This window comes from Uloborus diversus, unplaced genomic scaffold (genome assembly GCF_026930045.1).
Source record: "Uloborus diversus isolate 005 unplaced genomic scaffold, Udiv.v.3.1 scaffold_518, whole genome shotgun sequence".
Lineage (NCBI taxonomy): Eukaryota > Metazoa > Arthropoda > Arachnida > Araneae > Uloboridae > Uloborus > Uloborus diversus.
The window spans coordinates 1-25,875 of record NW_026558701.1 but is presented as its reverse complement, the minus strand read 5'-3'; the positions used below and the strand labels follow the sequence as shown (position 1 = coordinate 25,875).

General features: G+C 32.4%; 1 protein-coding gene across 1 annotated transcript in view; it reads right to left on the bottom strand.

Annotated features, from left to right (window-relative positions):
• Positions 1-15,274, bottom strand: part of LOC129233551 (PH and SEC7 domain-containing protein-like) — a gene marked incomplete at its 3' end in the record, with an annotated part of 119,670 nt that extends 104,396 nt beyond the window's left edge. The window contains exon 1 of the mRNA XM_054867561.1: positions 15,200-15,274. Within this exon, the coding sequence (XP_054723536.1) occupies positions 15,200-15,274 (75 nt within the window). The remainder of the gene's footprint in view (positions 1-15,199) is intronic.
• Positions 15,275-25,875: the final 10,601 nt, after the last annotated feature.

Genomic DNA, 25,875 nt, shown 5'->3' with positions numbered 1-25,875 from the left:
GTATTAAAGCCTGAAGATCTTCCTTAAGAAAAAAAAAATTGTGTGTCGTAAAGACAAACGTACGATGGAAGTGAACCTTTTTTTTTTCTTTTTTTACACTCTGAACTGTCACTTCACCCACACGTCTTCTTTTACGCAAAGCTCTTGTTCTTTCTGCATCTAACTTAGGCATATTTACAACAATATTGTCCATATTAATGAAGGAAATAGATTATAAACAACGAAAAAACTAAACAATACTCGAATTCCTGCCAAAAACAATGAAAAATAGAAGTAATGGCAAATTTGTTGGTAAAGTTGACAAACTAATTTCAAGGCTGAACTTAAGCAATGTGCATTACGCTTTTAAACTGATCACTTGAATTGAATCAAAAAAATCTTCGAAAACCTAAACTATTTGAAAAATTCAAAATGTTTAAGTTCAGCCCTGAAATTAAGTTGTTAAATTTATTGACAAAACTTGTCTTATAACTACTATTCGTTTTCATTGTTTTTGTCAACAATTAAAAAGCGGAAGTATTTTAACATTATGATTACTATTATTTTTCATCGTATTTGGCAATAATTTAAAAAAAAAAGAACTACGTCACTTCCGTCGTTCAAACAGTTTGCGGATCCGAATTTCAAAGCCCTCGCATAAGTTTCACTTCAAAAAAAAAAAAAAAAATACATAAAAGTTGTTTGCACTCCCGATAATCATCACACGACTGGTCAGCTGGAGTGTGCAAAAAATTTGACATCCAGTTCAATACCACCAAGAGTGGCTCCCAAAAGTGTTCGTACACCTACGACTTTCAGTGAAATAGGACCCTACGCATTGGTTAGATTAGTATATTTCGGAATAGGTAATTAATTACAAGATCTAAGATCAATTTTCATCAAAACTATATAAAAGTTTTTTAAAAATTATTAATACTTAATTTTTAAAAATCAAAAACCAAAAAGTGCCGGAAATTTCATCTCACAAAAGTCTTCGTATACTTTTAAAAATGTCTATATATTATTGAATAATCTAACTTTTTATTAAGTTATTATTTAGTAGAATATCATGCAGTATCAACAACACCTTTTAAACGTCTGGGATTAGATTTCATTCTTTTTTCTTTCTTATTATGCGTAATTTCTGAGTAAGTGTTCAACCATACTTCGAGTCTTACCGTTTCTAGCTCTATTTTCGTTTCAAAGCCATATTTTCGTAATCTAGCCTCCAGATATCTCTAAATATGTTACATTAAGTTCAAATCTGGAGATTGAAGGGGTGTTTTTTAAACTTTATGACAATTGTTGAGGCATTAGACGCAAACGTTGAAAACCGTGTGCTTCTTATCGTTATCTTGACTTTAAAAAAAAAAAAAAAGTTGTTTTCGACAACCAAATTTTTGGGAAAGAGTTTAAAATTGGTTTTCAAAATATTTAAATGAACAGCATGATTCATTATTTCAGCAAAAAATTCCAAACTACCAAGTCCTGATGCTGATATGCACCCTCACACAAGAACACCTTCACCGTCCTGATTACCTGGTCCTACTAAGTTCTTAAGATAAGGTTCCTATTTTTTTCTCATATTTACAATTATGCAACAGTTTATCCAAAAATGTTGAATTCATTTTTATCTGTAAGTAAGACGTAATTCCAAAACGTTTTGAGCTTATTTATCATTGATTTTGCGACGAAAAGCGAAAGCTTTCTGTTTTTCGCACGGCAAAGAAAATTTCTGCCCATTTAATCCAGCTAATTAGAAAACTTGGCGAACAATTTTAGGTGAAAATTAAATGTACAAATTTAAATTTAACTCTGCAAAAACTTTTACAGCACTCAAATATGTATTTTCATAAATTTTTAACTGTAAAGCTCCAATCACGCTTTGTCAACTTTGCTCGTTGACCTTTTCTTACCTTGTTTTCGGTCCGATTCTTTTCTTTAAAGTATTTTATCAAGCACTTTACTATAGAATGGAATACATTAAACTAAGTTTAGAGACATTTCAAACCAATTTACCGCTACTGTGAGGAAAAAATTCAAATTTCGAATGGTGTTTGTGGTTTTTTTTTACGAATACCAGCCATTTTAAAATAATAAGCGCAATATTAAGGAATAAATAAACAAAAAATCAAAGCCAAATGAATTTTAAGGGTCAACACAATGCAAAAATAATAAAAAAACGACAAATGATAATTTTAATCATGAATTTATTCGAAAATATTTGAGTGTACGATGAATTTTGTGGCGTATTATTTCTCTGTCTCTTCGTTTTTTGACCCATTTCAAAAAGAAGATCCGTCAATATTTTTAAAAAAACTACAGGGTTTTATTTAGAATGACATAGGAATGATGTGAAAAAATATTGGACTTCATATTCGAATACAGTTTCGCGTTATTTTGGTTTTACTGAAAAATTTCAAAGTGTACGAACACTTTTGGGAGCCACTGTATTTTAATTTTTGATTTTAAGCAGGTTTTGCAGTGCTAACGTGTTTGACTTTGAAATAAAATACAGCCACAACAAATTTAAGTTTTATATTATAGCGTATTCGCAGCTAAGATTAATGAATTATCTAAACAGTCAAAACCACACCTTTGTTTAACTTCCTTCTACTATAAAATTATGTAGTTTGCGTTTATGGCGGTATTGCACGGAATGCAGAAAAAAAAACCGAGCTGATGTGTGCATCCACATGACTTCCTTTTACTGCAATTTAATGTCATCAAGTTGGCAACAAAACTTGGCGACAAAAAGACTGGCGATATATCGCCAAGTGTCCGCCAAATTATAACACCACTTGAGCTTACATCGAAATTAACAATGAGAACCCCCCCAAAAAGAGGCAAAAGACCCCTTTAAAAACACCCGAATGCAACCAAAAAGGAAGTGCACAACTAGACCCCACTAGGAGTCTACGTACCAAATTTCAACTTTCTAGGACTTACCGTTCTTGAGTTATGCGACATACATACACACATACGCACATACATACGTACTTACAGACGTCACGAGAAAACTCGTTGTAATTAAGTCGGGGACCGTCAAAATGGATATTTCGGGTGTCTATACGTTCCTAGGCACATATCCACGTGTGGTCAGGTTGAAAAAAAAAACTCAACATTCATTTGGGGGTGAGCAAAATGGAAATTAAGGCCGATTTTTGGGTGAAAATTTTTTCGCGAATACAATACTTCCTTTTTTGTAAAAGGAAGTAAAAATAGACCAACTTTAAACATGTGTAAAAAAGAAAAATTCAGGACACAAAATAAAGCAGGGTAAGAATATTTCGAAATTTTCTGAGCAGTCGAAGATGGCATAGTCGTAATCCAGCTTTTTAAGATGCCAAGAGAGTGCGTCAAGTTCGTCAGGAAACTTTTATAAAAGTTCTGAATCTCGCACTGATGAAGAGTGCAGTTGTAGAATCGATATTTGCAGCATCTGCAACATCGTCTCTCTGAACAGAATAACAAAATTCTTAATGTCGCACTTGCATGCGGCTGAAACTTCAGGAAAAATAGGTTCAATCGAAGAAAGGGAATATTTTGCGGTACGCAGAAAAACAGGCTCTCTTTATCATAAAAAAATATTTATAAATACAACTGATTTTTTTTTTGTCATTTTCAAAAGTGTTTGTAATTATTTTCCCTGTTTTCTGCATCTATTTTTTTTTTAAGTTACAAGTACAAAGAAATTTTTATAACGCAGCTAAAAGAATGATCACATTTGTATAGTCGTAGTAGTAATGATGCAAAAAAAAAAAAAAAATCTACTGAAAATTCACGAGTTTTCCAACAAAAGTATAAACCCGTTTCATGGAAAAGAAAGAATAATTAAGAAATAAGTTTGTTATGAAAAATAAATCTTTTTAAAACGTTTTTTAACTGGTGATCAAGAAAAAGTTTCGAAAACCAAAATCTATGAATCTGTACTTCCTTAAGTTACAGCCTTGAATTGAATTTGTTAACCTTATAAACAATTAATTTAATGACTAGTATTATTGATTATTTTGCCAACGGCTAAAAATCTTGTCATACTTTGCAACTACAGAAAAAGTTTTTAAGAAAAACTATTATAAAGATGGATTTCAAAAAGTAAAATCTTTTGTTCAACAAATACATGAGTTTTATCATTACTCGACATTGAATAATGAATTTAAAAAAAAAATCTCGGTGAAAACTTCTCGTGGAAAACATTTTGTATGATACATTTTATAGAATTTCAGCAAAACAAAATTTTAAACAGATTTAAAATACATTGACCCATATCCTAACAATTTGAAAAATGTGACGGAAAACTGACGAAATAATTATGTATCCCCTCTTTGTTGGAATTTATTTTTTCACCGAGTTGAGCAGATTTTAAAACAGGAAATTTTACGATTCAAAACATTCTTAGTTACAACTTTGCCATTTTGAACCTTCGCTGTAAATTGCCGGGATGTGATCAAAGTGCATACATTTATCTAATAATTTCTCGATTACTTCCTGGAAGAACAATAGAAAACAAGGGAAAGAGGAAAATTTCTGAAACACAAATGGTCGCTTAAAAACATAATTTATGGACATCTTCAACTTATATGTGTGTATGTCTTTTTTTTTTAAATAAACCTGTTTTCAAGGGAGATTGTACATAAAAAAAAATCTGCACTTTTCTGAACTTTGTAACAAGTTTTCTTAACCAGCACGTACAGCGGCCGACAAAAAAAAAAAGAGCCCCCCCCCCCTGCACAACATACATCACAAAACAAACACTACATACAGTAGAACCTCTAAAATCCGAAACCCCGTAATCCGAACGTCCATTAATCTAAAAGCTGCCGAGATGAAAATACATGTAATGCATGCTGACCTAGTTCATCAATGATTCAGAAAAAGAAAATGAGCGACTTTTTTAAATTTGAAACTTTGGCATTATACACAGTAGTGCAGAACTGTACTGTATTGCACGTTTTTTGATATTTTTTTTCCTTCTGTAATACTTTATATTCTGTGTACTACTAATGAAAGAAACAATATTTTACACTGCAAAGCATTTCTTTCTTTAATACAACAGTACAGTGAGAAAAAAAAGGATGTAAGAGCTAAAATTGAAAATTTTGAGATAATCAGTGCAAATGTATGAAGAATCTCTTCTGGGTCATTCCACGTCAAATCGCCTAAATTAAACAGTCGGCTGTGCTGTCATGTCTCTGAATTTTTATATTATTTTTTTACAAATAGATATCTATGAGAAAAGCCCAAATTAATTTTTTAGATTTTTTTGAATTAAAATTAGGCTTTGGAGAATTTTTTCAAATATTCGATTTTTGATCATTTTTCGGAGTCACCGTTTTGGCATGAATTCAGAAAATCTCTCTAATTTCTTTATTTTTCAACCAATTAAGCTGAATTCAATATCAATTTCAAGTTAATATTTTTCTTTCAGTGTGAACGACAGAAAGTATTCTATGAACAGTTAGGTGTTGCCACTCTTTATCTAAAGTCAGTTTTGATGTTTTTTCGATTGGGAGAAGAAATAAGTTATATCTCCAGAGTACCTACCTACTACGATCTGCATCTTTTTTTTTTTTTTTTTTTTTTTTTTGTAGCATATTTAAATTATTCTCTTGCTATGTAGGACAAAGTAGAAGGGTGTTTTTTGTTGTTTTGAAATTCAAAAATAATGTTTGTTTTGCAGAAAATACAAGTTTTCTGTTACTTGAAATCCTTTTTAAGCTTAAAAAAGGCCAAAAACATTTCAGAACAACTAATACTGGACTCTCAAAAGATTTGTATCAATAGTTAATCGCTAAAAAGTTGTTTACTTCTGAGACACTTAGATCCCTTTGCTTCTCTCTGCCGCATTTGATCCATTTTAGCAACGTTCTAGCGGTTGTTATATAAAGGACATGTGAAAAGTATAATATGTTTTGTAATCCGAACGATCCGATAACCCGAACTGCCCCTTTGGTTCCAATTAGTTCAGATTAAAGAAGTTCTGCTGCATATATATTTATTACAAGTCCCAAAAGTTAAAAAGAGTGATCCCCTAAAATCAAAAGAGTGATCCCCCCTAAAATCAAAAGAGTGATCTACTAGAACTAATTTGGTAGGTAACACTTTTCCTAAAGTGACTCAATTTTAGGGCGCATATAGTCGCCTCAAAACAACAGCAGGATATCTTACAGTTACTTTCAAGCTTTGATGTCTTGATGATGATGAAAGCGAGAAAGAGATAGTTAGCAATATAGTATAAATATAGTAATACAGCAGAGTATTCAACGCAAGGAGAATAATGTTCAAAAATGTTGAGAAAAAAAATGCGACATAATTTATGGGCAGCCCCTAAGGCCAGCAGGCATCATATTTCGTTCCTCAATACATTCGGAAAAACTTGTTGATTGTGTAGAATTTGTTCAACGTAACTTTTAGACACCTCAATCCAAGTAACAAACAATGTACTTAGGTGCATTGTCTTTGAATTGACAGCTTCGTCTTACTGTCTAAATCACGATAGTTACTACAGTGGTCTTATCAATACATATGAATTATTGCTGCAATGCTTGAATGAAGAGTAGAAGCTTTTTATTTTTTGCTATCCACATGGCACTAAAATTCAAAAGGTGGATCTAAATTATACACATCAGTGTTGAAAAACTACTTAATTTCACTAACATCCATGACTCCCAGACGCAAATTGCAGTAAAATTGCTTTTTATATTTAAGACTTAATTTCTTTTCAAATTTATATCAATTGCATTATAAATAGAAAAAACAAAAATATGAGACACATAATTTTGCTTTTGGCCATAGGTCATTAGTGTTAAGGAAAAACCAATGATTACGCTTTTTTGAATTCATTTGCTTTGAAATTTTCACATAAGGTTTTCAGTTAAAAGTGACACAAAAGAAAAACAGAATTTTTTTTCAAAGCGAGAAATTTGAGCCAAGTTATCAAGCACGTTAATAAAAACTAGGGGAGCCCATCTTGGGGCAAACTGGGCCATTGAAATTTTTAAGGGGGTTGTTTTGAGGGGCAATTTTCTCTTTTTTGGGGGGGGGCTCTTGCTTTGGGGGGGTTGCTATATTTAGGGGGATGCGTTCTTGCTCTTGGGGGGGGAGTGCCCCTGATAAAACTAAATGTTTGCCTCGTAAAACAATAAATTACATTTTGCATAAATTCAGTAATTAAAAAATAACAATATTTGTTCTTAAAGCTATTAGCCGTCCTGCATACTTCGAGGAAGTTAATTTAGAAATATTAAACAATATTTGTTTTAAAAAAGGAACAGAGTTTCGGATCCTATACATTTAAAACTTCACAATGAGCAGAAATGTTATTGGATGATCTTTCAAATTTCAAAATCTATAAACATATTGTAAAACTTACAGAATCTGCGAATGATTTTAATATGAGTTGTGGCCCACGGACAGAAAAAGGTTGGGCGAGGCGGGCTGTTGTAGGGTGTTTTGTACGACGACTGTCTTTGCACGCATTTGCACTCCAATTACGTACAAGGACTCGAAAATTCTAAATATATTGACAGCAACAGCAATTTCTCCCACGATTCGAATTCTGGAAGCGGATGCGACTATTCTATGAGCAATCAACGCTCAATACTACAGCCAATCACACACCGCTGCGCTATCATTCCAAATGCAGATTCACGAATGGTATTTATACAGTTTATAAGGAGATGAAATTAGAGTTTAGAGTGATAATTTTAAAATTATGTCTGTTACAAGTCTATTAGTAACGAGTACTGCATAAATAGTTAGGCATCAATAACTAAACAGTTTTGGTGAGTATGTTTACGTTTTGCACCATTTTTAACAATAGCGACTCAGATAACACATAGAATTCGGTTAGAAATCAAGTGAAAATCAATTTTGATTGCAGTGTACACTTTACTATCCGAAATCTTTGAGCAGTTATTTTATTTTTATTACTTGTATTGTGCTGTTATTCTATTCCACCTTTTTTCCCCCTCAGCACGAGAAAAGATATTAAGTCATAAAGAGTTCTTGTGTTAAAGAAATTTTTTTCTTTCTTGATACAGAAAACTACCCAGGATTATGTCTGCAATTCTTACACAGCAATGGGGTCGTTTCCAAAATTTTATAAAAGTATTTTTTTCTGAAAGAGCATGCTTAAAACCATAGGATCTGACCATTTTTTTTGATAAATTTGTTTACGTTTCAATTTCAGTGACAAAAAGGAGTACTTTTGACTGAAGGAAACCACCCCATTCCAGACGGTTTGTATTTTGAATTTTCAACTACAAAACTATTCGAAGATTTGAAATTATCAAGATCTTGAGACGAAATATATATATATATATATATATATATATATATATATATATATATATATATATATATATATATATATATATATATATATATATATATATATATATATATATATATATATATTCGTTTTTAAAAACTGATCTATTGGGGAAAAGAAAGAAAACAAAACAAAACAAGGCAATTGATTTATTTTAGAAGGCTAACATAAACCCCACGACTTAAGGCTCCTTTAAGAACCTATTAACGTCAGCACTATCTCAACATAGTATAAAATGAAGTCTCCAAAAAGCATCTGTGTGTTTGAACTCACAAAACTCGATAACTACCCGGCCGATTTCGATGAAATGTTCATAATTTGTTCCTTCAAGTCCTGAGAAGGTTTGCAGACCAGTTCGAAAACAACTCGATAAATAATTCTTTTTTTATTTCAATTTAGGCCCAATTTTCACATAAATTCCCGAATATGGGGGTGAAAAATTACTCGCAAATAGTAATATTATATATCGTTGGAAAGGGAAGAATTTTCCGCATTCTGCGCAATTTGTTCCAATGCTCTAACTTGATTGCGGCGGGAGTTTTTTACGTTTTTAGCTCGAATTTTTTTAGGCTTAGCTGAAATTTAGGCACTACTTTCTTCATTAAATCCATCAATAAAAAGTGAAAGAATTGTCGCACAGTTTTCTTTTTGACAGCATTGGAAAGAGCTGCTTTTTTAACTCCAGATTTAACTCGACCTTTGGTCGAAAGTTTAACCCTCTATCTCCTTTAGACAAAAAGTTACAAGCGAATTAAATGAAGTTCAAATATCTGTTCTCTATTCAAGTTTTTAACCATTTTATCTTGCGTTTCCACGGTAACGCTTTTTGAATCCATTGTTCATTTCCATCTTTCTCATTTTCAATTCTTAAACTTATTTTATTTTGTGATTCCATGGTTACGCTTTTTAAATCCTTCTTTCTCATTTTATTTTAATTTCTCAAAAGTATTTTAATATCTATCGTCATTGTTTGGGAGGGGAAATTTTGCTTTTTTTTTTTAAATTTAAGCCTGATTGTTGGATATACGACACTTGACACAATTTGTATTTACCGGTCAAAACCGGGCAACGCAGCTAGTATAAAACATTTTATTGCAATTCATATTTTCTGAAGGGCCATTCCACTGAAAACTCCCATTTTGTCCCGCATGTAGCGCTTTATATATTTCATTAAAAATAAAACTTTAAAATATTAACAATTTTTTTCTGCTTAACAAATTACTAACGTATATGTGATTTCTTAAGCAAAAATTTCGTCATTACACTTTGAAATTATTACTTTTTAATGAAATGTATGAACCGTCACGTGAGGGACAAAGGGTTGACTTTTTTGTGGAATGACCCTGAAGCGTTAAAATCAGAGTTTGCAAAAACCCGGGCTCACTTTGAAAAAGTCTAAGGCACCTCAGTTTTGAATCAAATTACCAAAGCTTTCCCAGCAATGCAAAAAAAAAAAAAAAAAGAAATTGATAGAAATAAAACTATTGCTTTCTTTATTTGAAGGGAAAAAAACACTTTATTGAGATAGTGGGTTTCTTCAAGTCGGCCCACCCGAAAAAACCCACCCGGGTTTTTTAGGCTGCACACAGTTTGACAAACTCGGGTTAAAATGTAAACTGATTAAATCAAACAGATACATTTTGAAGCATTCATAGGGACAAATTACAATTCTCCTCATTCTGAAAAAATATGAAAATAAATAAATATAACACTTTTTTTAGATAGAATGATTCAAACAGCAGACTTAACTTTACTATTTTAAACAAAAAATGGAATTATAGTTACTCGAACTCTATTGGTGGAAGCCTCGCTAAAACAATTTAAGTAGTAGCTTTAAACCAAAACTAGAAATTTGGAGTAGTTTCAAAAATGTTATTTAAAAGACTTAAGAAAATGACTTAATAAAAAATAAAGCACTTTTACCTGATAAATTTTAACAACCGTAGAAACCCGATATAATTTCATCTAACTTAAAATCCGCCTTGAAGTGGCATTTTTTTCATTTTGCTCATGTGATCTAAAAATGCATTTATTTGATTTGTAAAATAGTTACGGAAATTGCTTCCAAAAAGCATTACCATATTTTAGCTATAATGTATTGCATACTATAAAAAAGACAGGAAAAAAAGCTTTCAGAGAAAGTAATCGTTAATATGGAGAAATAAGTTTTAGTACTTAAAGTTTGAATAGAAATATTGTGACAACCGTAAAAATTTTATTGGCAACGCACATAACTGGCAATATTAAACAGAATTTTCTAAAGAAACGGAAATGTTAAAAGGATGGATTCCACTGAATTATTTGAAGAGAGAATGAAAAAAACTAGACATGAATTTTGAATCTGAATAAATTTATAAAATGGAATCTATCAAACAGATTTCTGCGGCTAGTATAAAAGAATAAAGTGCATTTAAAAATTTACATCAGATCGAGATTTTTACTCGATCTTACTCTTTTAAGAATAAATGAGTGAAATTCTGTTTTTAGTATTTGTTTTATTTCTTTTGCAAAAGTTTAATATTGCATAAAAAATTATTTTAATGGAATTTTCGATCGAGTTTTCATAATCCAGAAAAACTTAGGGTAACGGCACCAGTAACAGCCATGCTTAAGACACTCGAGCTAACTCAATTTTCTGGACATTTTAATGTATTTAGACTTTTAAAACTATTTTTCTCTGATGCAACTGCATCTCATCTAACGTTTGGCTGCTTCTAGACCCTCCGAATTAGTTAATTCTATTTTTACTGTATTGTATTGTATTCGCGAAAAAATTTTCACTCAAAAATCAGCCTTAATTTCCATTTTGCTCACCCCCGAATGAATGTTGAGTTTATTTTTCAACCCGACCACACGTGGATATATGCCTAGGAACGTACAGACACTCGAAATATCCATTTTGACAATCCCCGAGTAAATTACAACGAGTTTTCTCGTGACGTCTGTATGTACGTATGTATGTCCGTATGTATCTCGCATAACTCAAAAACGGTATGTCCTAGAAAGTTTAAATTTGGTACGTGGACTCCTAGTTGTGCACCTCCTTTTTTGGTTGCATTCGGATGCTCCAAAGAGGGTCTTTTGCCCCTTTTTGGGGGGAAATCATTGTTAATTTCGATGTAAACTCAAGTGGTGTTATAATTTGGCGGACACTCGGCGATATATCACCAGTCTTTTGGTCGCCAAGTTTTGTCGCCAACTTGGCAACAAATTTGCCGATTTTTTAAATTTTTTTTTAAAAATCTGGTTTTAATTTGGTCACTGTTGGTGATATTTTAGAGCGTAAACTATTGAATCACATTAAAACTGCCAATAATAAGAAAATGACATTAAATTGGAGTAAAAGGAAGTCATGTGATGCACTCATCAGCTCGTTATTTGCTAAATTTCGAAAAAAAAAATCCGACCCCCAGTAACAGACACCGACAATTCTGATGATACCCAGTAACAGATAGGATGAGGAAAGGACGAGTAATAAACAGAATATCCCTTTTCTCTTCAATTTTTCTTTCTTTATTTTTAGATCTAAAACCTAATTAAATTCAAATGAACATTAAACACCGGCAGAGTTCGTGGTGGCTGTTCATAACCTTCCACCACTGCCTTGTAAATACCAATTGTCTCATAAAATTCACTCTGATTAACACTAGACGATTGCAAAATATTCATGGGCCACAGCAACATCAGTTTTACTAGCCTAAAACTCTTATTATTTCAATCTAAACTTACGGCTGTCTGTTACTGGACCCTTGTCTGTTACTGATGCCTTTACCCTAATTAAACTTGAGAGAAGTTTTTTGCTGGGATTTTACCTAACAATTAAATTGCGAAAGAAGTGCGTTCTATACTAAATGAAGTCAGGGTATCTACTGAAAATAAAAGTTTTTAAGCATTAGTAGTAAAATCGATAAAATTAAAAACTTAAGGTAGTTTTAAGGGCAAAAATAAAGAATCAGGTTTTATTAGTTAAAATTAGTACACACTTGCTTATTAGGGTTGGCAAAAAACCCGGGTTTTTTTAAAAAAAACCCATGGACCCAGGGTTTTTTGGGTTTTTTCAAATAAACCCCAAAACACCCAAACTAAGGTTGGGTTTTAAAAAGAAATGTGGGTTTTTTAAACCTTTTTTTAGGGAAAATGTAGGGTACTTGTAGCATATTGTAGCGTAAGTATATGGACAAAGAGCAAAAATTGTCTTGGGGTAAAAAAAGCTGGAAAACTAGTTAGAATTCAGCATTTTCTGAAGAAAAGTATAAAAGACGATGAAACCCAAAAATGGTGAAGTTTTAGATTTTTTAGTTTCCATGATTACCAACAGTTAAGGCAAACTTACTTCTCGAGTCTATTGTTTATTTTTTATTACTTTTTTTTTTTTTTTGCATTTTACTTTATTGTATTTCATTTTGTTATGCAAAACTACTGTAGAATCTCAAGTAGTTTAAATCTCTTTTTACTGAATTCCAGCTTAAGACATTTCTTTGAATTTTATGTTGCCTGTTTTTCTATTTCTGTGTACAGAGTAAGAAATATTAAACTTTTTTGTAAGATAAGGAAAATACTGTACATCCTATTCTGTTTTATGTCTGACCGTTTGAAAAACCTGTTAATTTCTAAAAAAAATATTCCTTGTTTATTCGAAATTTGTGACGTGTTGGTTTGCAGAAAATAATTCACATGAAAGCCTTTTAGCTAGAGTAGTTTCCTCTGTACAATCTACAAATATTGAGAAAATCAGACGTGACAAATGACTTAGTCAAGATAATTTGAGTTATTTATTGACCAGTTAAAAGAAAAAAGTTAAATATATTTATTAAAATGTTTGAAGTATTTTTTTTAATGCCCTTAAGAGTTAAGAAATACTATTAAAGTTCAAAATTCATTGTTTATGTCCATTGTCTGTGGTGAAGAACAAATAAAAAAGAAGTTTAAGTTGTGAAAGTATTTAAATTAATTAATTTTTTTCAAAACGTCTCAGAAAATTTTAAAAAACCCAAAAGTGGGCTAAATATAGGGTTTTTTTAAATGGGTTTTTTCAAAAAAAAAAAAAAACTTTGGGTCCAACCCAATTGGGTCCAATCCGGCCAACCCTGTTGCTTATGGACCAAATACGATAATCTGATGACTCATAATGTCACAAGTAGATAAATGTAAAAGCTCGAGTAGAAGTCAATTAAAGATTTTTAAGCACGCCAAATGGTCAAAGAGAAAATAATAAGACAAAAAATCAAATTAGTCAGTCACGGTTTGGTTGATTAAAATTATCTTTACCCTTTTTATTAGTTAAAATTAGATTAGTCTTTTTATCTCAGTCAAAAGATAAAATTGAATTTGGGGGAAATAAGGACATTTAAACCACTTTAAATTGTAAAACCAAGAGTCTAAGCACTTTCAAACGTCAGAATCGAAAGAAATAAAGATTTTTTAATAACACTAGGGGGCTCTGCCCCCTGCTCGCTAACGCTCACCAATCCCCGAAGATTGCTTCGCAATCTTATTTGATTCGCGAAGATTTAAATCGTCAATTAAAAAGAAACAAAATAAAAACGCATTACGAGCTCTTTGAATCAAAAAGCACCCCTTCCCCGGGTTTCAGAATAACTTGTACCAACTTGCAGAGTTGTAAGGGCTAAGGGGCTTCTGAGCATTGCAAATCTGCAGTTTTGTACGTTAGAAAAGTCGCTTTCTAACGTACAAAACTGCAGTAGTCTCTAGTAATATATTTTGCTCTTCAGCTCAGGGCTTGAATTGAGTTCAGCCTAAGTTTTTCCGATAAAATCGAAACCTTTAAAGTTTGTGAACAAGAAAGAAGAAACATGCGAATCGAAAAGAAGTAACTATGGCAACGCCAAATAAAACATCAATAATTTTAATGGAGATGAGATTTATTCGAACTTGATTTTTAACGGCTTGTAACTTTTTTTCCTTTGGAGATACAAGCTTGGTTTTTCGATCGTTGGTCGAGTCAGTTCTGGAGTAAAAAAAGCCGCTCTTTCCAGTGGTGTCAAAAAGAAAACTGTGGGACAAATTCCTTCGCTTTTTACTGATAGATTTAATAAAGAAAGTAGTGCCTAAATTTTAGCTAAGGTTAAAAAGGTTCGAGCTAAAAACGCAAATAACTCCCGTCGTATTTAAGTTAGAGCATTGAAACAAATTGCGTAGAACGCGGAAAATTCTACCCTTTCCAACGATATATAATATTAATATATGCAAGTAATTTTTCACGCCCTTTAATAGGCAATAATAGGCAATTTACGCGAATTTTGAGCTTAAAAAATTAATTACAAAAAAACTATTTCGAATTTTAAAAAATAAAACCCCGGTGCACAACACCGTGGCTCGAAGTAATTTTGTACAAAATTTCAACGCTGTAGGTGCTATGGGGTCTCCTGGACGCAGGTCCGCCACAGACTTCCTTCCAGATTTTCTCTGAAACCTTACTTTTATTTACTATAAAGAGATAAATATAGGGGGGGAGGAAGAGAGAAAAGAAAAAATCTATACAATATTTCAAAAGAAAAAAAACGGTTTTAAAAGTAGGATACGAATGATCAAATTTAGTTTTGTTTACACATTTTCTCGTATTAAATTATGCATTTCTATGAAAAAGTAACAGCAAAATAATACATTAAAAATTTTTTCAAGCGTTTTACAAATACTAATATTAATCTTTAAGTGATTTAACTTCATGTATTTTTTTTAAAATTATTTACAATCTTTTTGTAGCGATTGAATTAGCTTGTTTGCAAATTATTCACCTAAGCGATTCGGAATCGGAATATATATTTCCTAAAACATTAATATTTATTCCTTCAATGGATCGATGAAATGAGTACCGAGTGTGCTTGAAAACTAAACACTGGAGTTTCTCCGTTTGGCTGACTAACTAACCGGAGAATCTTCCTTGCACCCCCAGAGCCCTCGTTCAGGAAAACTATTATAGGCACAGTAGGCCTTGGCCTCCATGGCCTACTTTAAGAGTTACCCTGAGTTTACTTTAAAATATTAATGTGATATTTCAATTTCATAAGATTGATCAAAAGTTTTTCATTCTTCACTTTCAGACCATTTAAATTAAGAGTAACACATTGTGTTCCAAACACGAGGTAATTCACTGCAGGTATCGATGGACTTGACGTTTTTGTTTAGTTTCGAGCATACCAAGCTCAGACAAAAGTTTTTTTTTTTTTTTGCTGTACTCGATTTTCGCCCATACTATGCGTAATCCAGTTCTTGCACGGAAAATAATTCAACAGAGAACGGTTAAAACTGAGGGGTTCTTATTTGCCACCATTTTTTCTTACCTGGCTTATTTTTGTTCGCTTCGCAAACTATACGTATTTCATAGAGTATTATTCAAACGGTAGCAAATAGACGACAAATTTAATCAGGTTAAAATTTTAATTGATGAATTCGGAAATTAATCCATACAAATAAGACTGCACCAAGCAAAAATATGTACAGATACAATTAAATAACGTTAATAGAAAGATGAGAAACACACCAATTAGAGATTTTTAAAAAATATTTAAAAAATAATTTGTTGCAAGTTTCGAGTCCTGTCCCGTTGAGAATTATTCCTTTTTAACTTTTCGAATTTCGTTTTCAATTTTTCTAGTTTAACTTTTCATTTTTCAGGGAAAGGTGGTATTGTACCCAGGGTTTATTCCTTTAAGAATTTCAAACATCATACCAGAGTCTTTCAAAGATCACCTCAAAAGACTTGAATTTTTGAATGAAGTTCAATAAAATCGATAAGAAAGACCATTGGAATAGGAAACTAGGTTTACATAATCATTTAACTATCTGAAAATTCAGCGCAACAAAACAAAGGGAAAAAAAGCAACTACTAGTATAGCCACAAATGGCCTGTCAAAAAAAAAAAGGAACCAAGGGCGGACTGGGTTCCCCAGGAAGGTGCCAACCATGACTTTCAGAGTTCAAAAATAAAAAATATAAAAAAAATAAAAAAAAACTATCTTGAATTCTGAGATTTTGAATTCAAATTATGTTTTTCGCAATCACGAGTTTTAGCAGGGCCCTCCTACTCATTGGAGTTATTGTTTCTAGAAACGTCTTCTGTCCCCTCAAGCCAGCTCCTCCTCCTCCTGGGTGGTTACATGTGTGTGTGTAGGCGTGCGTGCATGTGTAAGCTAGGATTGTGTGTGTGCGTAGACCTGCGTGCATACACGTAGGCGTGAGTGTATGTGTGTAAAGGCAGGTGGGTGTGTGACAGCGTGTATGTGTGTCAGTGTGTAAAGGCGCACGCACGTGTGTGAGTGTGTATGAGCGCGCGTGTGTGTATGACATGCACACCACTGGATTCCCGGGAACAGTGGTCAGGGCCAGAGGAGGTGCGCCTGCAGAGGCCGATGGGCGGTGGTGCTGCTGAGGCCCCTTGGTCCAAGCTGAAAAAGGAACCGGAACGCCAAGGACGGTCAAATGAGAACAATAAGCAATCGTGATTGCTCAAAAAAAAAAAAAAAAAAAACGATGGCGCACAGGGTCGAGGATACACGATAGGGAGCGGGAGGGTGCACCGGTACACACACCGATTGACCAGTTCGCCTGAGATTGGAATTAATCAAAAATAGTTTTTAAACATCCATAAGTTGCCAACATTTCAACTTAAAAAAAAAATCTTACAATGCACATCGATGCTGTATTTACGCACTTTCTTAACTGACACACACTGTCAAAAAAATCCGTCTTTTTACGCTACATTTTCCTTCATTTTTCGACGAAAAATTATCCTCTTCCGGTGAAACGAAAACTTTCTGTGAAATGGGCGCGCGCATGCGCAGTTGACATTTTTACCATTCTAAATTCTACACTTGCCGTGCCGACTGCCCGCCAAAACCAAGACCTGACAACGGCCATGTGTAAAAGTGAATGGAAGTCCTGTGACCTCAAGAAGTACCTTCAATATGAATAATCTAGTTATTGGGTGAGTACTTATTTTAGAGTTTGATTCCAAAAATATGTATTGTTCCTTTTTACTGGAAAGCAGTACGTAATATAGCTTGAAAGAAAAAAAGTTAATTTCGCAGATGAGTAAACGCCGCCATATTTAAATTTGTATACAAAACAAAGCTTCCATTTATATTGAGCAGGAACATAACAAGGCTTATGCAAAGCCAACAAATGTACTTTTATTTGAGTTTACTGAAAAAGGTTAGAAATAAACCTTGGGACTTGTTTGGAAGTCAAATTGTGGTTGAGAGAACGATATTTCAATATTAATAGTATTTACGTAAATTGATTTTACAGTAGCGAGACAATGTTCATTTTGTAAACTTTCCATTAAGCCTTGAGAAAGGTTTTTGTTGAAAAATTTCAATTAAGCAGTGTAATTTCGTTTTATTACAAAGTTGCTTCTGTTGAAAATGATAATACAGATTCGTATGCTAGTCGAGTGATGTTCTTTTTAACCTGGACTATGAAACTTTAACTATATGAAAGAATAAATCTTCGTTTATATTACTTGAAATAATTAATAAATAAGTAGTTTGAACGAACCTTTTAAATTTCTCTATCGATGTAAAATATTTTGCTTGTGTTATGAAATTGAAAATATTCTGTTGTCATAGAATTTGATTCTTATTTTCATTTTAAATTCACAGCTCCAGCTCTATAAATTTTGGGTCCCCCTGCTAAAAATCAGTCGGGCCCCTAAACGCCCACTAAGTTGCTCTGCCCGCCCCTCAAAGAGTGATTGTTTTATGTTTTTAACTGCTTCAATGTTTCTACTTAAATTTTGAATTCATTTATTTCAATGTTTTATTTACTTATTATTATTGTTTAACAGTTTTTAACTTGTGTTTAAACGCTTCTGGGTAGCTGTGTGGAGTTTTTATCCTGATTTTTAGAAACTCATTTTACTAATAAGTTATATCAGCAAGGAAACAAGTCTCAAGGCCGTAGCCAGGATATGTTTTCGGGGAGGGACATGGTCGGGGGCAAATGTGGTTCGAGACATGTAATGCAGGAGAAAAATAGCTTTTAAAAAAATATGTTTATTATGTTGTTTGCAAAAATTAAACTAAAATAAAATTAATTTGAATTCTGAAATTTTAAATTCAAATTATGTTTTTCGCAATCACGAGTTGCGATAGGACCCTACTCATTGGTTACTATCCCACTCGCTTGTTTCTAGATACGGTTCCTGGCCCCCCAAGCCTGTCCCTCCTCTTAGACGGTTACGAGTGTATAATATGTGTAGGCTTGTGTGTGTGTATAGACCTGTGTGTATGCACGTTTGCGTGTGTGTATGTGTATGAGCGTGTGTGTGTCTAGGACATGGACGCCACCAATCAGGAGAAGCATCTACCGGGGGCCAGTTACGTCTGCAGAGGACGGTGGGGTTGAAAAATGAACCACAACATCACGGACGGTGAAATGAAAATAATTAGCAATTTTGATTGCTCAATAAAAAAATATTATCAAATAATTATTTTAATTAACAACTTAGTTGATAAATGTCTAATAATTTATATTACACCAGAATTATTCATCAGATAAAAATGATATTTTTGCATAAGATCTCTCACTGCCAGGCCACTATCTGATGACTGCCCAACTCAGCAAAATAAGACTTATACGGATGTAAACACATACGGTCTATAATGCATCATACAGTGTTTATTACATGTTCGCTATTACAAATGCTTGCAAGGGGCCTCTTAGAATAACTTTCGGGCAAAAAAATAAAAAGTCACAATTAAAAAGTAAACTACAATTGACACTTCAAAAAAAAAAAAAAAAGTGCTTAGAATAATGATTCAAATTCCTCAAAAGAATGCTTTTTTTTAACGATTGATACACATTTTTTTATATTCATTTCCTTAAAAAATTATGTATTAAATTCATTAGTGTAGATAACAAGTATTTAAAAGTTTGAAAGAGGGGGGGGGGGGAGAATACTTAAAATTGTTTTCTTGAAAACCCAAGTAGTTAACTAAAACTAGATTCTTCAACTTGTTAATTGAAATCTAATCAATTGCAAGAAGCAAGTTTATACAGACATAGTTGTTATTCGTAGAAATTAAAATAAATTAATAAAAAAAAAATTATTTGAATTCTGTCATCTTGAATTCAAATTATGCTTTTCGCAATCACGAGTGTGTGTTTGTATGTGTGTGTGTGGGGGGGGGGGGGGTATGTGTATGTGTGTAGGCATGTGTGTTTGTGTCTGTGTGCAGTCATGAGTGTGTGGGTAGTTGTGTGTATGAGTGTTTGTGTGCGTGGGGAGGGGGTATGTGTATGTGTGTGTAAGCATATGTGTTTGTCTGTGTGCAGGCATGAATGGCAGTTGTGTGTATTTGTGTGTATGTGTAGGTGTCTGTATGCATGCGTGTGTGTATGTGTTTGTGTATGTGTGTATGTGTTTGTGTGTAGGTGTGTGTGTATGTGTTTGTGTGCGTGTGTATGCGTGTGTGTGTAGGATATGGACGCAACCTGGAGACGGTTTTCGCTAGAGGAGCAGCATCGTGAGGCCGGCCGACGCGACGGGTGGTGCTGGCAGAGGGTGGCGCCGCGCCGGTGGGAAAAATGATAGCACGCCAAAAACAGTCAAATGAAAGCAATAAGCAATCAAAAAAAAAAACTTAAAGGATACAAATGCGTCAACTAGAAGGTAAAATTTTTTGCATCAAAAAACATAAATCCTTTACTTGTTAATTTATTAAAATCGACTAAAATCAAGCATTTAATCAAAAATATTATTGGGTTAAAAATGAGTTTTGATCATGTAAATTTGTTACGTTTCTTATTGATGTTTTAAAAATGTCCTTTTCCCCTCTTTTAAAAGTCTTATTCGTAATAAGAGTCATTAACATTCTGTGATGGACCAAGTTGTTAAAAAAATAAAGACTTCTTTGGAAAAAAAATTTAAAAAATGATCCAAAAAATAAATAGATCAGATATAGACATCTTTTATTTAGGTCGAATGCTTTGATTTAAAAAAAAAAGACAAAATAGCTGCTTTGATCTCCCACTTCTTTGATGCTCCAGCCGCCTTACAGGCGGCTAATTAAAAATTATTTTCAGGCTGAGTAAGAGAGTATTTGAATAGATGGAAATGGTTAAGTGAGGATAAAAACGTATGGACATAATAAAAAGTATAGGACGAAAACATAATGGGGAAAATAAACTTAAGCAAAGGAAAGTTTTAGTGACTAATTTTCAAACGGCAGCATAGTTGGAATTCAGAATCTAAAAAAATATTTATCCAAGAATTTCGGGGGAGGATTTGTCCCGATGGTCCCCACCCTATCTACGGCCCTGTGTCTCATATCTTTACATTTTTTAAATTGAGTCCGCCCCCCCCCCCCCCACCCCATTCCTTGCTTATGTGCTTTAGTAATATGTGATGATTTTAAATTTTTCTCACATTTGTACCAAAATATTGCAAAAATATATTGAACTGTTAAAAGACTTGATCACAGTTTTTAATAATTTATTTTGTTTTTATTTATTTGGTTTCTTGGGATGTGCCCCCCCCCCCCCCCGGTGTTGCCTCCCCCCCTTAACAAGCGAGGGTAGGCAAGGTAATTCAAGCGAGGGTGTTTAACTATAATATTTCTAGACTTGCTGAAAATGAATAGCTGATACAAATGTCTTTTTACCGTTTTGTGATTAAGGCTTTAACAAGAGAAACTTTCTGTTTTTTAAATTTTTCATGGAAGATAGAATTAATATAATTCTTGTTTCGGTGCGCTTTCGCAGCTGGAAGCCATCAACACTTAATATCTTTTCCTCAATAACAACTAAAGATTTTTCTTGTCATAGTAAAATTGCAGTTGGAAATCAAACAGGATATTAATCTGAAATGAATTCAGTCCAAATGAATTAAATTTCATTTAGCATTATTTTTGGTTTCAAAACTTGGTTTCAGAAATTTGCATGTAAAACGAATAATGCATATATGTAGGTGAAAGCTCAAATTAACGATAATTGTTTATGTAAACGAATGAAGTGATAATTGGAATAGAAATACTAATTATAAAGTTATATAGCATTTTAAATAAAAATCAAAATGTAGCTAAAACACTAAGAAAAGATCCATTTCAGCCAACAATTCCACTGTTATAAAATATTTACTATTTGTGTCAGTGATATTTTTTCAGAATGTTAAGGAAACATTTTTATGGGTTTAATATCCAGCCCCATTAGGGCATGTGTTGATTATTCCGTTTTGCATTGAAGTTCTTTGCTAGCTTTTTTTAATATTCAAATTTATGAAAAAGCCATGTAATGTAATGTTGACACAACATCAACTGAATATATATAATTTTAGCATCATTATAGATTATTAACCATGGACGCACTGAATACTCGATTTTAGTCTTACAACTGATATATTAACCTTACTGTAACTAATTCATTTAAGTATGAAACATTAACCAGAAAAATATAAGTTCATATTATCCTATCAAGTGTTCAAAAGTTGATTTAACTGCTCATTTTGTCTATAAAATAAGCTCCTGAAAACATATCTTCATTTTGTAAATAATAGAAAAGGTGATCAATAATATATGGAAGGAAACACTTAGTATGAATTAAATTTTGCAGCATTTTAATTTTTGAAGTTTTACAGTCATAGGAAATATTAAATAAAGATGTACCAAATACCGTTTTGGTAGAGTACAGAGTACTCCGCCAAGTACTAATTATGCTTTAAATGAACGAATGACATACATGTGATAAATTTTGAACTCATATTGAATAGCTATATAGACCTCCATGTAATAGTTTTCAAAACAAGTTCCAGCTAAAATTCAATTTTATTTAAAATATTATGTTTATGTCAAAAACTTAACAAAAAAGTTTTTTTTAATTAAAAATAAATAAATAAATAAAAAATATGATTAATCAAGTTGGAATTAATATGAATTATATGAATCAATTATAGTTCTAATCATCCGCCAAACATGAATAATGTTTTTAAGCAATAAAGCAATGTTAAAAACAGATGTTCAGGAGCACTCCTGACACATGTTTTGACGTTACAAAGAATGCTTTTTCAATTCATAAAATGTAAGCTTATGGATGTAGACATCTTTTTCTTTTTGTCATTACAAATACTTGTACTTTTTTATTAATTGAAAAATGTGTATTGAACAATATTTAATTTTTTACAACTACTTGGTATTGGCCGAGTCAGTAGCATACATAGCATCCTCGCGAAGGGAGGGTGCACGCTCTAAAATAAAATAACACTATGTTAAAATTTTTAAAAATACATTCGGAAGCGTGGGGGGGGGCAAAGAAATCTATGTATTATACTGAGCTGAGTACCTCATCAAAATTTGTCCCAAGTATGAGTATTTGGCGAATTGACCAACTACATCTCTATTAAAAACCCATAATTTTCTTTGAAAAAATGAGTTATTTTTTAAACAATTTCATATTAAAATGAAACTATTCAGAACTATTTGTGCTAAAAAATTGCTTATTTACATATTAATTGATAATCTATGTTTTAGATTTTCCCAATGTTGATGATGTGTAAAATTGTCCTCTTAACACCTTTCTCGGGACTTTTTGGTAAGTTCATATTATATTTATGTTGGAACCCAGCGTCAAAGTTGGACAATGTCTGAAAACAAATGCCCACAACATGAATGGATCATGAGTAAATGTGCCAATGCGGTTGCTTCTGAAATTTTAAAAGTCTTTTTTTCTATAAAAGCATGCTTAAAAACATAGGATCTGACCATTTTTTAAATACATAACTGCAAAGTCTAATATTTAAAAAATTATTTTAATGGTGTGCCGATTCAATTTTTTTCTTTTTTTGCTTCTTTCTGCTCATGACATCACAAATGATGAAATGCCATTAGTGCAGAGCATAATATTTAGTTTGCATGTTCACTCACATTTGCTGGCACTGCTATGGTTGATAGCAAGCATAGAGAACAATATTCAATTGGCTTCTGAATTATCATAACCTGGAAACGTGGTAGACAGCAAGCGTCAGCACCCCTAACTGGAGTACGCCCCAAAGTTGATCATTTGCGACGTCATAAAGACGACGCCTTGTTTGAAAAATTGTACATTTAAAAAAATAATTGAAAATTATCCATTTAAAAAAAAGATTTTGCTTGCTCCATGTTTTTTTTTTTTTTTTTTTTGCTCATTCTATCAACTTCAGTAGCGAAACGTAGTACTTTTGACTGATAAAAACAACCCTATTCTAAAATTTAATTTCGGAATTTGTGCATTTAAATTTCATTAATTCGCAATCGGGCAAATTAGTAGCGACCCAAGTCCGACTTCATATTTAAAAGATAGGTGAAATACTCCTTACATCTCTAAGCCATATAGATGTCAGAAGAGTCATTTTTAACTCTAGGGTACTTAACCTATGAATGGAATGAGTTAAAATTTAGCTTGAATGATGTTTATTGAATATTTACAGTTAGAAAAGCATTTCCAATAGTCCATAGTGAAAAAATATGTTCTAATGTGACCAGTGGCGAATTCAGGATTTAGTTCTGGGGGTGGCTGAGATCATTAAAAATGTATGTCTCCTTGACATCGCCAAAAGTTCATTGATGTAAACGAAGTCGTTTGAAAAAAAAATATGTTTTTCAGGAGGTTTCAAGGGCTAATGAAATTTGAGGAGTCACAGTTGAAATTATCTAAAATTTGGTGTTTAGTGATAAAATTTTTAGACATTATTTCTAAGCAATTTGAAGGCAAAACTAACAATTCTTGTTGATTATGAAAATTGTCCATGGCAAATGCAAGTCACTAAATGTAAGTAAGAAAAATCGTGGACTAATAGTTACAAAAAGGGAAAACGAAGATAAAATTCTGAGAATTGACACTAAGCGCATTAATTAAGGAGGTCTGAAATTTTTTTCCTGTTTTTCTTCTTTTTGAGTAAATAAATTTTTTTAAAAGGCAGGGAAAAATTTCCGAAATTCGACAGGAAATTCCGGAAAACAAGTATCTCTATTACTATAGCAAATTAGTGTATAAACCTGAGGGAAACGATTAAAATGATAAGGATAGGATGAATATAGGAAATTATATATTTTATTATTTTACCTTAAGATGCATACACAATAAAAAAAATTCTAATAGAAAAAAAAATTAGTTATAGTCTGGAGCCGGCTGCAGCCTCATAGCCGCCCCCCTGGATTCGCCACTGAATGTGACCTAATATTATTCTTCTGTGACCATAATTCATATGAGCTCAATAAATAACTTCAAAAAATTTCGTCATTAGTTTTGTCAAAAGTGTTTCTGGGTTGGGCCACAACTTGTTATTTTTTTAAATTTCAATTTTGATGTCACAAATAGTTGATACCTCTTACTTTTCGAGTCCTTAGAGATGATGTATTGCTTATTTTTCTCTTATCCACACTGATTTTCCTTTCCGCTATTGTCTCAATTATGAATACTTGGGTGTTTCCCCAATCTTCCAAGAGTAAAATTAGACTTAGATTAGCACTCATTTGCCAGATCAGGAATTTATCAAATTCAAATGCACCAATTCTGAAATAATGTAAAATTTCGGACTTGGAGCATAGTATTTGTCAATGATCCATTTGTGTTATGAGCAACTTTTTACTTTTTTGGACTTGAAATTGTCGGATTTAAGAATTGGGTTACAACATTGAATTCATTCAAATGCTAATGCATGTCACTCTGAACAAATACATACTTGAATTAAAATAAAATGTTTCATTTGGATCTTTGGTGAGCGCTTCTTGGGAAAACTTTATGGCTTAAAAAAAAATTTCATAAAAAGTTTTTACGAAAATTTAGTTTTCATTTTAGGCATAAAAATGCAGTCGATGTAAGAAATTAAAAAAAAAAAAAAAAAAAAAAATTCTCTTTAACTCATTGCTTTGCTTATCAAGTTGCTTAAGGTTGATTATTTATACAGTACTGCTCCTTAAAGCGCGTAGTGTTGCAAGATTGTGTGAGGAAAAGTAGCGGATATTTTTTGCTGTGGCTGACAGTTAAAAATTTTATTGCTGGCTAGTCTTAGAGAGACTTAAAATTTTGGCCAAAATTGGAAAAGGTTTTTTCTGGATGACTCAAAGAATCTGCTTTGAGAACAAAAAGACTTTTGAAGACAATAAGATTGATCAAGAGAAAAAAAAAATTGAGCCCACAGCATACAAATTTAATGACATTTTAAAATGCAATAAAAAGCCTAAGCAGGCGAAACTAACTTCCTTTTTCAGAGTATCTTTTTAATTATTCTCTCTGTAAAAATATTTCTATGTTGTACTTATATTTAATTTTGTTCCAACTATCTGTGTTATAGTTTATCCAATATGCACTGTTCCTGAAGAAGAAAATACAAATTATTCTTTAAAAGACTGAGAAAGGAACTTCCGATAACTCAAACTACCGATTCTTTGAAGGTTTTAGCTTGTCCCTAGGGGACTTTGAGTTATTGAGAGTTGACTGTAATGAGAAAAAAAGTAATTTAATGGTGTACGTGATTTTTTTATCCAATAGAACCTGAGCTCGATTTTACTAGACTTCTAATTGTTAAGAATCAAATGAGAACAATGAAATTTTCCCCAAGAATTGGGTGTTTC